At 36.1% G+C, this 14,591-nt stretch overlaps 1 protein-coding gene across 1 annotated transcript; it reads left to right on the top strand.

Moving 5' to 3' along the window:
- The first annotated feature begins 602 nt into the window (after positions 1-602).
- LOC131431867 (uncharacterized) lies at positions 603-1,749 on the top strand. Its single transcript, XM_058597785.1, has 3 exons — positions 603-937; positions 1,090-1,229; positions 1,292-1,749. Exons 1-3 carry the CDS (start codon positions 708-710, stop codon positions 1,621-1,623), a joined length of 702 nt encoding a protein of 233 aa, XP_058453768.1. The 5' UTR covers positions 603-707; the 3' UTR covers positions 1,624-1,749.
- The last annotated feature ends 12,842 nt before the right edge of the window (positions 1,750-14,591 follow it).

Below are 14,591 nucleotides of genomic sequence, written 5' to 3'. Positions count from 1 at the left end.
TAAACCACCCACGGGCCATCCGATCCGTCATCCTGATAGACCTTCTGACGGATTGGTGGTTTTCCCAGAGGGGGAGCGGGGATATCCATTTCAGATGTATCACTATCAGGATATTCATCCAAACGTTCCTCATCTCTAGGTTTATCATCATCTTCCCCGAGGTTCCCCTCATCGGAAGACATATTTTCTGTGCAGGAGAAACAAAGTCTCCCACACTATCAAGGAAAATAGAAAAAATAGATAGGATAGTGAGAAGTAGGAAAAAAGTTGAAATATAAAATGAAAAAAACTACTTCACCGGTATGGTTTGTTGAGCTGATGGGTGAGTTGGTCCTTTGCTTGGATTATTTCTCTCGCGTGACCTTGATGATCCAGTCACTCACTGCTGGTGCCGATGCTATTGAAGCGACAGGTAGAAATGGTCGCAAGCAAGTGTGTATACCACTGTCTGCTGCCGGTGTTTATCACTCGATCAACCACTGGATCTAAGAGAACAAAAAAATGTTTCCTCCAGCCCTTGCTAGGGAAACACCTTCGCACTCGAGGTTTTGTAATCGATACCGTCCCGATACGGAGCGAAAAAACAACAAGTGTATCGCGGACGACTGCTCGGATACGAATGATGAATGTCATTTTGGAAACATTCTCAATCGCAGTAATCGGTAATCTAGTTTGAATGAAAATAAAAACAAAAACAATTTTGCATAATGGATGGTATGAAGAAAAGATCGAAGCCTATCCAACGGAAAAATGTGTGGTCATCAGCTCAGATCCAGCTACTGATTGAAATGTGGGAGGACAAAATTAATGATCTTCGTGGTAGTCGAAAAAACAGTCATGTGTATGAAGAGATCAAAGAGTCGTTCAAGCCACATAACATCGACGTTTCAACAAAAGAAATAAAAAATCGAATTCACAATTTAACCGCGCGGTACAGGTAAGTAATTTTGCTCATTCTTGTTATACTAATTGTATCCTTTTTAAACATTATTTCTTCATAATTTTCGTGAAACATATTTAGTGTATAATAACCAACTATCAACTGCAGTTTGTTACCCACTCAGTTATTTTTACATTAAACATTTTTAGGAAAGAAAAAGCATCAATCGGTCCATCAGGTGGATCTCCTTCACCGTGGCCATATTATGATAAAGTTCATAAAATACTCGGTAGCTTCAAAATAAATAATATCGAATCGATCATTGTGGATAGTATAGAAAATAATACCGGTTGTAACTATCAGTTGAAAGCATGAAGTATATAATTGTCAAGTATTTTATTTTATTCCCAGATTCGATAAATGAAGAGTGGCTGAATGTTGATGAATCCACTTTTGAGACAGATCCATCAACTATCAATCCCCCGACTCAGCCCGGTTCCGTCCCACATTTGAATACTTCTACTGGCCTAACAAAGACAAGATTTAAGAGATCCCATGTTCAGAACGAGCTAATTGAAGAATTTCGAAAAACAAATATATGTATTGAGCTGGAGCTAGCATACATGAGAGAAAATGATGAAAAATTGCTATCTTTAGAAAAAGAAAGAAACTTAATTCTTAGAGAAATGAGCGCCAGCTCAATTGCACTTAGTAATGCACTTATTGCATGCTTAAACAAGTGACAAGCGGCAGTGAATAATACGAAAAACAATGCACAGTGCGGTAACTAGATTTGAAGAAGTGAATGGCTGATCTGTCACAATATTTTAGAAAATACAATGAAAAATCGATGAATTAAATAGTATGAATGATTTATTAATAGTTGAAATAAATGTGTTAAATATTACACTCTTGGTTCAGGCAGGTATCATTATCATGTATAGAGATTATCGAAGGCTCGTTCATGGTAGCTGCAAAGAATGCCATTTAGCATATTATATAATGTTACACACATGTGTATACCTAGGTAATTACTTATCGCATTCCGAACTCTTTGTCCAGCAGTGTCGGATTCTGAAATAGTAACGTTGTGTTCCGGTTGCTGCTTGTTATTGATGCGCTCTTCATGAGTCCACTCGTTCAGCCATTTGCTATTGAGATTGTCATTATGTTCGTTAAAAAAATTGTGTAATATACAGCATGTTTTGATAATTATAGCAACATTATCAATATGATTATCGAGACCTTTGCCAATACGTCTGAATCTTGCTTTTAAGTGACCAAACGCATTTTCTACAACTCGTCTTACTTTCGATAGAGCATAATTGAAAGCTTTTTCTTTTTCGCTCGCTGTTGTACTGAACGGGAATGGTTTCATAAGTTTTTCTGACAATCGAAATGCTGAGTCCCCAACGATCAAAACTGGCACATTCACTCCGCTGATATTTCGTGACAGATTTTTAAAAACTGGCTCAAAATGTTCGTATTTCAGTGCACAATTCTCATATATTTGCGAATCGTTGCATCGCCCCGGACTACCGACGTTTATATAGAGAAATCTGTACCTGGAGAAGTTGTTTGTTGAGTTTTGAGGAAGGCAAGCAAATATGAGTTATCAAACCATTATTTGAAGTATTATCACCTACCTGTAATCTACCAAAGCCAGCAAGACCGTGGAGTACCACCCTTTGTAGTTATAATAATCGATTGCTTCTTCATTACTAAGCCTAACCTCAATATGACATCCATCTGAGAAACATTTTCATGAGAAATAGAAATCAGTCAATTAAGGTTAGGTTTGCAGTGGAAGATAAATTTCAGAAGTAGCTACTATTCAATTAACCTATTGCACCATAACATTGTGGGAATCCAAGCTTTTCGAATCCACTGACACTTTCTTTAATGCGTTTTTCACTTATTGGATATGTGTTGAGAAAATCTTGTTTCATAACACGCCACACTTCGTTGCAGAATTCAAACAAAATTTGATTCACTGTGGATTTACCAACTCCAAACATATTTGCAATTGTCCTATACTCAGCCGATGACCCCAAGGCATACATAGCAATTGCAACTCTTTTACGGAGAGGAATGCATTTTCGGAATTTGGAATCATATTTTTGTATATTTTTAACTTTATCACATAACACGTCGAATGTATGCGGCAGCATCCTAAAATTTTCCTTAAAGAAATCAGCCCCGTTATTGAAAGCGTCCTAGCATGCTTCTGTGGCTCAGTCGATTATCAGACGAACTTGCGATCCAATGATTCTCGGTTCAAGTCGCGATGGGTTGCTATTGAAAGCGTCCTTTTCCCAAAATTGGCAGGCTCTTTTCTGAAAACGGAAAACACGAAAATTAATCACTTTCCAATATAAATTCTTTATTTTTAATTTATTATTTAAGTCAATTGTACCTTTGTCCATATTCTTCGTGTTGACTCAAGCTGCCCTATCTGACTTAATATCAAAATATTTTTTCTTTGCCATTTCAAAATATTTAGTAAATGTCGCCGACGTTTTTGCTGTAAAATCCTTTCACGTACTGAAATCATTTTAGTTGCCGCATTGATACAGGGTGATTTTTTAAGAGCTTGAGAACTTTTTTAAACAATAAAACGCATAAAATTTGCAAAATCTCATCGGTTCTTTATTTTAAACGTTAGATTGGTACATGACATTTACTTTTTGAAGATAATTTCATTTAAATGTTGACCGCGGCTGCGTCTTAGGTGGTCCATTCGGAAAGTCCGCTTTTTTATCGACAAATTTTGTTCAGCGATGAGGCTCATTTCTGGTTGAATGGCTACGTAAATAAGCAAAATTGCCGCATTTGGAGTGAAGAGCAACCAGAAGCCGTTCAAGAACTGCCCATGCATCCCGAAAAATGCACTGTTTGGTGTGGTTTGTACGCTGGTGAAATCATTGGACCGTATTTTTTCAAAGATGCTGTTGGACGCAACGTTACAGTGAATGGCGATCGCTATCGTTCGATGCTAACAAACTTTTTGTTGCCAAAAATGGAAGAACTGAACTTGGTAGACATGTGGTTTCAACAAGATGGCGCTACATGCCACACAGCTCGCGATTCTATGGCCATTTTGAGGGAAAACTTCGGAGAACAATTCATCTCAAGAAATGGACCGGTAAGTTGGCCACCAAGATCATGCGATTTGACGCCTTTAGACTATTTTTTGTGGGGCTACGTCAAGTCTAAAGTCTACAGAAATAAGCCAGTAACTATTCCAGCTTTGGAAGACAACATTTCCGAAGAAATTCGGGCTATTCCGGCCGAAATGCTCGAAAAAGTTGCCCAAAATTGGACTTTCCGAATGGACCACCTAAGACGCAGCCGCGGTCAACATTTAAATGAAATTATCTTCAAAAAGTAAATGTCATGTACCAATCTAACGTTTAAAATAAAGAACCGATGAGATTTTGCAAATTTTATGCGTTTTATTGTTTAAAAAAGTTCTCAAGCTCTTAAAAAATCACCCTGTATTATATAGAATGTTTAAAAATGTTGAAATCATATCTGATGCCATTTCACTCATTTTTAATTTCGATGTTTTTTCTTAATATGCTCATGACGGATCAAATAATACTAATGTCAAATGATATTACCTTGTTCATATGTAAACACTTCGACGTGATATGCATATCATCTCGTTATATCAAGTGATATCAGCGCTAATGTGAACATGGTATTAGTAACTAGTTCGTAGCAACTTAAACAGTGTTGCTTTAGAAGATTATTTTTATCATTATCAAGGGGTCACTGTATTTGTGGTAACTGACGGTGAATCGCTCATGAACACTATTTATTCCGATTTTTCTTCAGAGTGCCTGGTCGTGTCGTCGCTAAAACTTTCTAAAAATCAAAATGTGTGTTTATCAAAGCAGTCGAAATTCTATAGCATATAGCTTAGTATAGAACAAACCAAACTGCACAGTATGAAAGTGTCCTGAAGCAAAAGTAATATTATATTCCCTTAGCATCTTATACCATGTTCACATTAGCGCTTATATCACTTGATATACCGAGATGATACGCATATCACGTGGAAGTGTTCACATATGATCGAAATGATATCGTTTGACAATCAAGTTGTCATATTGAATGTTCCCATTAGGAGTAAGATCAATAATATTGCTTTTCTCTCATACAATCCAATCAATAATTGAAGTCTTGCATTTAATGGTCTCCGAACGCCAGTATTCGTTGAAAAATTCAAAATTATAATGATTGTTTATTGTCACTCTCAAAGTGACGTTCATAAATGCGTTCAATGCCATAATCCGTGTTGCTAGTTGCGATTTTTGACAACTCGATATGATATCGTACATGATATCCCGTATATCATGCCAAAATGGTGATACGCGTTGACATCAAATTGTATGGGATATCAAGTGATATCGCACATGATATCATCGGATATCAAGTATATCCGTATATCACTTGATATCAGCGCTAATGTGAACATACTATTAGAGCTTGAGTTGACCGTCAACTTTCACTTTCGAACGAAATTGCAAGCGAACTTTCATAGAAATGTTTTATGGGTTCATTGGCAGTCTGTGATCGATTTCGGAACACCTGTGAGAAATTGTGCCATTATTAAAATCTGTGCAGCATATTGAGAATCTTTGATACACCGATTAATCTGTTAGCCTGGCAAATAAACTGGTTATAAACTCGATGTGATTTTACGCACTGAGATAACGGCTAACGAAATATTCTCACCTATTAGGCTCTCTGACAGCTCACTTACAACCACAAATGCAAATGAAATTGGTTTGTTTTCATCAGGAAACGCATGCATTAAACACGTTTCAGACGATCAATCAACTTCCGTCGACGTCCAGATTATTTTTATAAATTTTTTTAGCCGAATATTGCTCACGTATCCGACGTTAAAACGTCCGCGAACTTGATTTAGTGTCCTTTCATATGAATTGCTAACAATTAATGTTGTTGTTCCGTATTCGTTCCATGCAGGTGATAGTCGCTTGAGGCTGCGTGTGAATCGCTTTTACATATTGTTTTGTTAGGCTCTCTGACAGCTCACTTACAACCACAAATGCAAATGAGATTGGTTTGTTTTCATCAGGAAACGAATGCATTAAACACAATTCAGACGATCAATCAACTTCCGACGACGTCCAGATTATTTTTATAAATTTTTTTTGCCGAATATTGCTCACGTATCCGACGTTAAAAAGTTCCGTGACTTTATCGTAGTGTCCTTTCATATGAATTGCTTGCAATTAATGTTGTTGTTCCGCAATCGTTCCATTCAGGTGATAGTCGCTTGATGCTGCGTGTGAATCGCTTTTACATATTGTTTTGTTTTCATCAGGAAACGTGCTGGCCACCCATTTTTCAGTAGGGCCACCGTTCACTTTTCACCGGGCATAGAAACCTCAATAGTAGCACGATGTAAAATACACTGGTGGTGTGATAAGACAGTTTTGGTTGTGTTGGTAATTTTCTCACGATATTTAGTATGGCGCGCCGGGATTCAGACATGTAAACATAAACGAACGACCAGTTCAGATTGGAATTTCACTTCTAAGTTACTCCGGTTGCCGCGCAGCCTGGCGAATCTTTGGCACTAATTGAAAGTCTGGACATTTTTTCTTCAAGGGCTTGCAAGGTAACGTCGAAATATAGATAATTGTGCACACATCCGATTATGTTCATTTCGTTGGAGGAAGGATTTGGCGGATCGCACTGTGGAATCTATTACAGTTATCATGGATAATGGAGTGATTGTGCTGTGGGTGGCATTTTTTGGGTGGTGATGCTCTAAATGATTTCGAATTGGATGAATAAAATGTTGCACTTATTGATAATTTTATTTGATACACAATGGAGACCACACGTTGATTGCGCTTAACCGATTGGTTAACCGACAATGAATACATCTTGGTTTTACAGTTCCTAATCGATCAAACAATATCTGCCTGTAGCTCTTCATACTCTTAAATATGGTTTTATTTGACTTATTATATTTTTTTCTGATGCAATTTATTGCTTTATCAACACCGCAAGGAAACATCAATCCATCATGAAACACCGAAGATGACAAAATGAAATCATTTCACTACCGATGTTCATATGGAGGTCGAGCGAATCGATCTATTTGTTCGCTCAAATTACACTGAAATCCGTCGGTGGAGAATGTTACCAGCCGAAGTTTGAGATTCCGAATGTTTACTGGGTACATCCGTTCGAGATTAACTACGAGCGAGTTGGTCATACGCTGCTCTACTCTACGATACAGGCTTCAGTACGCCCGTTAACTCATACACTGAGCGAAAGTTTTTTTCAAGTTTCTATCCGTAGTACGTAAGTACTTTTTTAATGATGGTCGACGTTTTACTATTTCATACATTCACTGATTTTGCAGAACTTTCGGAAGAGGAATAAACACGACTCAACTGATTAACGTTTAACATCAAAGAGAAATCTATTTAACGATTGTTCATTTCATCTTCTAACTTCATTTTCCTTAGTTGGTAACACTGGAGGTTGATAAATATATCGACCATGATTCACTAAATAAGGTGAATACATTTCAACTCTTCCTTTTTTAGAGGAATTTGCTTATAATTAAGAAAAATAACCTTATTTTACTATTTACAAATACAATTTGAATTCTTTTTAAAGGAAAATTATTTAACATTTCGAACAGATTAGTAATCTGAGTAAATCAATAAGTTCACATATCATAGATATAATCAGGATCTCTAAGATGTTTTCGAAAGCGCTTAGCGCGCTTCGCATAGCTACCTGACAAGTTCGCCATGGCAGCTTTTCGTTTTCTTCCGACCTTCGCCGGATCATGTTCTGGAAATCCCCGGAACACGTTTTCGTCTGAACCGCTTTCGGTCCCGTTATAATACTCCTCCTGCTCCAAACCATCGGATTTGTCGACAAACGAACTAGGAGCCATCAGAATGTTCGGTCTTGCTTCGAGGTCCCGATCCTTATAACGTCTAACTTGATTTCGATGCGCCACGAGGGCCACGTTTCCAAGAAGTACCTGGAATGTATTCAACGAAAATTGTTTTAAGAATGTGGTTTTTACCCATCTGTTTGGCAAGTGATGATGGTGGTTTTTATACCAAACGGTATCACCCTCCATCAGATCACTTAAGTCATCATTCGGACATGACTTCTGATTGTTTTGTTTTGGAAAATTTTCCAATCGATCATCATTTAGGATTTCAGGAATAAATATATGTTTTTTATAATTATTTTTGGGATTCAATAAGTCAAGCATAGTTTTTGGTTTGTAGTTAAATATATGTTCTGTGGGAAATCGCCCTTCACTTGTCATATTATAATTCCTATAATTTATTAAAAATAAATTAATCTGATCCTCCAAATCAACATTGGCCAATTCCGGCTCTAATAAAAACTTTTTTAAAACTTCTTTTGTTGTCCTTACAAGTCTCTCGGCCTGTCCGTTACTTGAAGGGTTATATGGTGGACTTTTCAACACCTTAATTCCTTGCCTTTCCAAAAAGTTTGTAAATGAATAAGAATTGAATGGAGGACCCCCGTCAGAAACCAGAACATCTGATAAGCCAAATCTAGCAAAGTAAGCTACCAATTTCTTCACCACCTTTGCACAATCCGTGCCTTTTCTCATCCATTCTACCTCCAACCACTTTGAGAATGAATCAACAATCAATAAAAAAGTGTGGTGAGAAAAATGAAAAAAATCGATATGAATTCGACTAAAAGATCTTGTAGTAGGTGTCCAATGAGACAAAACCTTTGTTTTTGGCACTACTACCATGCTACTACAAACTTCACATGTTGTAACATAATTTTCAATATCTTTGTTTATCCCAAACCAGTAAACTTGTTTTCTTGCCAACTGTTTCATTTTAACCATTCCCGCGTGATTGGCATGTAAAAGTTTAAGTATCCCGCTTTTCATTTTATGTGGAATAACCACTCTATTTTGATACAATACGCATCCGTCAATTATCTCCAAATCATTCTGATTGGCATAAACGTCTAAAAAGCGTTTGTCCAACTTTTTCGGCCAACCATCACGCATAAAAGTCATAATCTGTTTTAAGAAAATGTCGTCATTTGACTCTTTGGCAATAATAACAAAGTCATTTGGGAATTCATTGCTAAAATTTATGCTTCTTATAAAATTTTGATCTAAATCTACGGGAACCGACTGCTCTAATGGGAATCGCGAACAGAAATCCGCATTACCCATTTTTGCAGAAGGCCTATACTGGATTTCGAAGTCATAAATTGATAACTCAAGAATATATCTTTGAAGTCTTGTTACAAATATTGAATTTTTGCCTTCTTTGCCGAATATTCCTATCAATGGCTTGTGATCAGTGTAAGCGATGAACTTTTGCCCATAAAGGTATTTGTGGAATTTTTTTATTGTACAAACTAAAGCCAAAGCCTCTAAATGAAGAATTGGGTATCGCTTTTGCGCGTCATTTAACGTAAAAGAAGTAAAACAAATTGGCTTTTCTGTGCCATCTATCACATGTGCAATAACACCACCCAGACCATAGCCTGAGGCATCGGTCACGACCACAATTTCTTTCCTGGGATCATAAAACTCTAGTATGTTCGCTGATATCAAGAATTGCTTACTATCTTGAAATGCCTTTTCGCAATTTTTATCCCAAACGAATTTTACATCTTTTCTCAACAAATTGTAAAGATAAAACAACTTAGAAGACATATGAGAAACAAACTTATTGTAATAGTTGATTAATCCCAAATAGGATTTCAACTCGTTCTCATTTTTAGGTACTTTGGCATTCTGAATAGTTGATATTTTATCTGTACTAGGTAATAACCCATTTTCGCTTATTATATGTCCCAAATAATTCAATTGCGAAACAAAAAATTTGCATTTATCTAAGTTTACCTTTATATTTGCCTTTGCAAGTCTATTCAATACTATGTCCAGTTTATCACGACAATCGTTCAGGTCTTTACCTGCAATCAAAACGTCGTCGAGATAACAATAAACTCCATCAATTCCATTCAAAATTTGGTCCATAACTTGTTGAAATATTGAGGCACTAGAAGAAGCACCCTGTGGTAAACGGTTGTACGTAAATAAACCTTTAATTGTATTTATGACCATGAATCTCTTAGACCGTTCCGTCAAGGCCAATTGCGTATATGCGCCTTGCAAGTCAAGTGAACAAAAAACCTTGCAGTTTGCCAATTTAGCAAATAAATCATTAGCAGAGGGTAAAGGATAAGTATTCGGAATCAAAACTTTGTTTACCGAAACTTTACAATCAATTACAAGCCTAATCTGGTCATCTTTTTTTATAACTACTATCACAGGTGATGCCCATTCGCTGGTCTTTACCGGCGTTATCACATTCTCTTTCTCTAATTTATTTAAGTAATTTAAAACTTTCTCCCTTAATCTGAAGGGTACGTCGTAAGCTTTTTTAAATATTGGGATTTCCTTCTTAAGAATCAATTCCGCTTCAAAACCTTTAATCGGAGTCGTAAAATCCTTCCTAAACACTTCAGAATACTTAGTTTTGATTTCATCTATAAAAATATCACCATTGGGTGTACTCATGTTGTTAATATGTTCATTTATAATCAATTTGTTCGAAAATGCTTGCCTCCATCGAGGAAAAAATATATATAACCAGTTTCTACCAAATAATGGCAAGAAACGGTAGTCTGTATCTAAAATCAAAATATTCAATTTATGCTGTAAACCATTTAGTTTCACCGAAACATTTACTTCTCCTTTTATTTTTAGTTTAGATCCATTTACTACCAAAAGATTTGTATTGCATTTCTTCAGACATTTATCAAAAAGTTTTTTATATTGCATAAAACCCATTACCGTAACTGTAGACCCACAATCTACTTCCATTTCTATAAAAATATTATCAATCAACACATCAATTAAACAGGGCTTACTTATTTTATAAGTGGACTCAACATGCATGCATTGTAAATCACCTGGGTTCCATTCGGCCCATTCTTCCTCGCTGTCCGTGTCTGTTTTATTTGTTGTCGTCATTCTATTCATCAGTGACGTCAGTTGTTTCTCTGCACTTGTTCCAGGTTTTGTCGAATCTATAAATTTTACCGCTTCCCTTTTCATATTCTTTAATTTAAAACACTTCCTTTTTATGTGTCCTTTTATTCCACAATAATCGCAGATAATGTTTGTGTAGTCTTTGTATTTGTTATTTGTTTTATTTTGTTCTTTGTATTCGTTATTTCTGTTGTAACTATAAACCTTGTTCTTGTTGTTATTGTAATTATTTCTGCTATTGTAGTCGTTTCTGTTATCGTAATTAAATGTATGTCTTGTGTTCCTATTGTATTTACTAGTGTTTGGTCTGTTGTTATTTTGTGTATGTATATCATGCCTATAATAGGGCTTATAACCAATTCGGTCATGTACAGAGCGTTTAACATAATTTATCTGATCAGGAGGGCCATATGGGCTATGAGATGAAACTGTCCCATAATCTGGGAAAAAACTGTTGACTTTCAAGGTGCGGGCATTGTCTTTTGCCATACACCACGTTGTTATAAACCTGTCCATCGACTCCAATGTTAACTTCTCTTCATTTAATAGTAACTGTTTGAGATTCTCATCTCGCAGACCGGCTAGGATTCTGTCTTGAATCGCTAAGTTTTTAAATTCACCGAAACCGCAGAACTCCGCCTGCAGTTTTACTGCTTGTACGAAGTCCTCGGCCGATTCATCCGGCTGCTGTACGCGATGACTAAATCGAAAGCGTTGAACCAAGTCAGGTTCAGTTTTGTCTAGCTTTTGCTTTAACTTGCCAATTATATCAGCATAAGTTGCTGCTATAAGAGAATCTTTGGTGTAAATCATTTTCAATTGAGAATAAACAAAAGGTCCACACAGATTCATAAAGTGTGACTTTCGCTTTGCATCAGCCACCTCATTTGCTTCGAAAGTAAACGCCAATCTATCGGCCCAATCCCCGAAGGAGGTACCCTTACGGTATGGCTCGATAGTGGAAGATAAACTCATCTTATTAAAATTTGTTTCAAAAAACAAAACTGATCAAATATATATATAAAATCAAGGATTTCACGAAAAATTCAAATACAAAGATAAAACAATAGTAACAATTATAAATAATCAATCCAAGAATAATAATTACCATGAAAAAATGAAAAATGCAAAATATCACAATCAATTAATCACGTTTCCATAAAAAAATTAAAATGACTCACCGATATGGTTTTCCGGCCCTTGCCAGCTTTGAACAATAAATTCAATTCTCACCGTCTTTATCCGAATAATTTCAATACCAGGTTTTAATTATCCTACAGCATACAGTAAACTTTGAAAGATTTTTCTTATATCCAACTGTGCCAATAGTATTTAAAAAACCACGCTTCACCTAAATAATAAAGAAAAGATCACTCTTATTATTCAGTTCAATACTTTTGTACCCAGCAATAACAATGGTAGAACAAAAGTATATTGTTCTATATATAATAGTCCTTTTGTTATAATTTGTAGTTTCAAACCCACCTTTTTGTCCGGAAATTCTTTTGAAATTGCAAGGAAAAGAAAAAAAACGCATTTACTCCGCGCATTAGTGAAGTAAAATTATATAAAATATCACAAATCTTTTGGAAAAATTTTGTCATAAAAACTTGCTTTTGGCTTACCGAAACACCGTCGACGATCAAATTGTCAAGCCAAGCGCCGAAAATCACGATGGCTACCAAAACCTTCAACAACGATGCTAAGTCCGAAGAAAACACTCTCACGCTGGAACTGTACCAGTGCAGTAGAAACTTCTTTGAATCCAACTGGAGCCGTCGTCCGGATGCCAAAACCACGTGCGGAAAAACAGTTGATGGCAGTTCACTAATCTAGCTCAAGATTAACCTTCACGATTTTAGCCGGTCCGAAACCTCGTGGCTGCTGCGGACAAGTAAATTCTCAGCACTCCGTATTATGAATAACCTCACTGCTGCCGACGAAATCTTTTTTCCTTATGTAATCGTGTTGAATAAGATGGTTACCCAAGCCGTAAAAACTCGCTGATTAATTTTTGCGCACGCTATGCCGAAAATTGTGCTTCTTCGTAATGAAAATTTGTATAATCACAGCACTTTACTATCCGATATTATATATTGTACTAAACATGTGTAAGCGCTGATAAACTTATAAAACCAAAAGAAATGTTATTTTTAACCTCGTCGCCACTTTACTATTTCATACATTCACTGATTTTGCAGAACTTTCGGAAGAGGAATGAACACGACTCAACTGGTTAACGTTTAACCACAGACTAACAGACATGACAGTATGAGTAAATTCTTATAAAAATAATTTTTCGTTATGCACTAGTTCCACCTATATTGTACTGCGCGAACTATTTACTATCTGTACACCCCTTGTGTTACGTAAAAGTTTTTTTACTAGTTGGTTTCCCCTCGTTTGTCAACACCGATCAGATGCTTGCAGGGTTGCCTGATTTCATCGAAATATTTGAAAATGAATCGTCACAATAAATTTTTGGATTACGTTGATAATATATTTAACTTTTCTAGCGATGTTGGAAGGTAAACATTTATTTTACTCAACGTTGTTCATCTAGACTATTTTTTAATGTGTTGGTAATTTTCACCCGAAATTAAGTGACGGCAGACCAGAAGCAAGTAAATATTGTAACAAAACGGGTTCGATTTTGTATTGCGTTGTAGGATGAGAAGTAGGCACAATTCTGTATATAGTTTTGGCAATATGTAATTAATCTGTATCCTGCATGAAATTCGCATGGAGATATACAAATCAATACATTACAGGTAATTCTGTATGAATGGCAACTCGGTTGGTAAATGAAAAAAATAAACACAGTCTAGATGACAGACAGAATGTTTTTGATAGGGTAACGTGGTGCCATCATGACACATGTGAGTACTGTCCCAAATAAAGGAATATTCGAAATGACCGTTTATATGGTTAAAGAATCTAATTTGAGTGTCCTGTCTGTTAGTCTGTGGTTTAACATCAAAGAGAAATCTATTTAACGATTGTTCATTTCATCTTCTAACTTCATTTTCCTTAGTTGGTAACACTGGAGGTTGATAAATATATCGACCATGATTCACTAAATAAGGTGAATACATTTCAGACGTGTTTCTGATCTTGTTATTTTTTTACAGAAGGAAGGTGCTGTGCCCACTAAGTCTGGCTAGATCAATGCCATTTGCTTCTACCAAATCCGTTTCGGAAAATTTGTCTTTGAATCGAAGGTTGAGCTAAAATCAGTGTATTCATTACGTGTGATGATTAAAAATATTGAACTTACCATGCTTTTCCCGACGTTGAAAACCACAAAATTTAAGCTGCATTTCGCTCGACTGATAATGTATGGTCCCGAAATGTGCAGAACATACGCGCCAGTTCTTTACACTATTGTACTCCAGTCCGCAAAAAATATACTAGTTTTTTTTTCTAATAACCGGGTTCTTCCATGCTCGATGGTATGAAATAGACAGATCATTTCCTCTAATTCGACGATTGAAACATCCCGGAACAAAACACCGCATTTTACTGTTAATATTTTCGCAAACAGAATCAACTCTAAATACCTATTTTCATAAAAGCAACTCCCGGAACGTCAATTGTTTATGTTTTTCTTCTTCACTTCTCTGTGTTATTCCA

This window comes from Malaya genurostris, chromosome 2 (genome assembly GCF_030247185.1).
Source record: "Malaya genurostris strain Urasoe2022 chromosome 2, Malgen_1.1, whole genome shotgun sequence".
NCBI classification, from domain to species: domain Eukaryota; kingdom Metazoa; phylum Arthropoda; class Insecta; order Diptera; family Culicidae; genus Malaya; species Malaya genurostris.
This window is presented reverse-complemented; position numbering and strand designations above follow the sequence as displayed.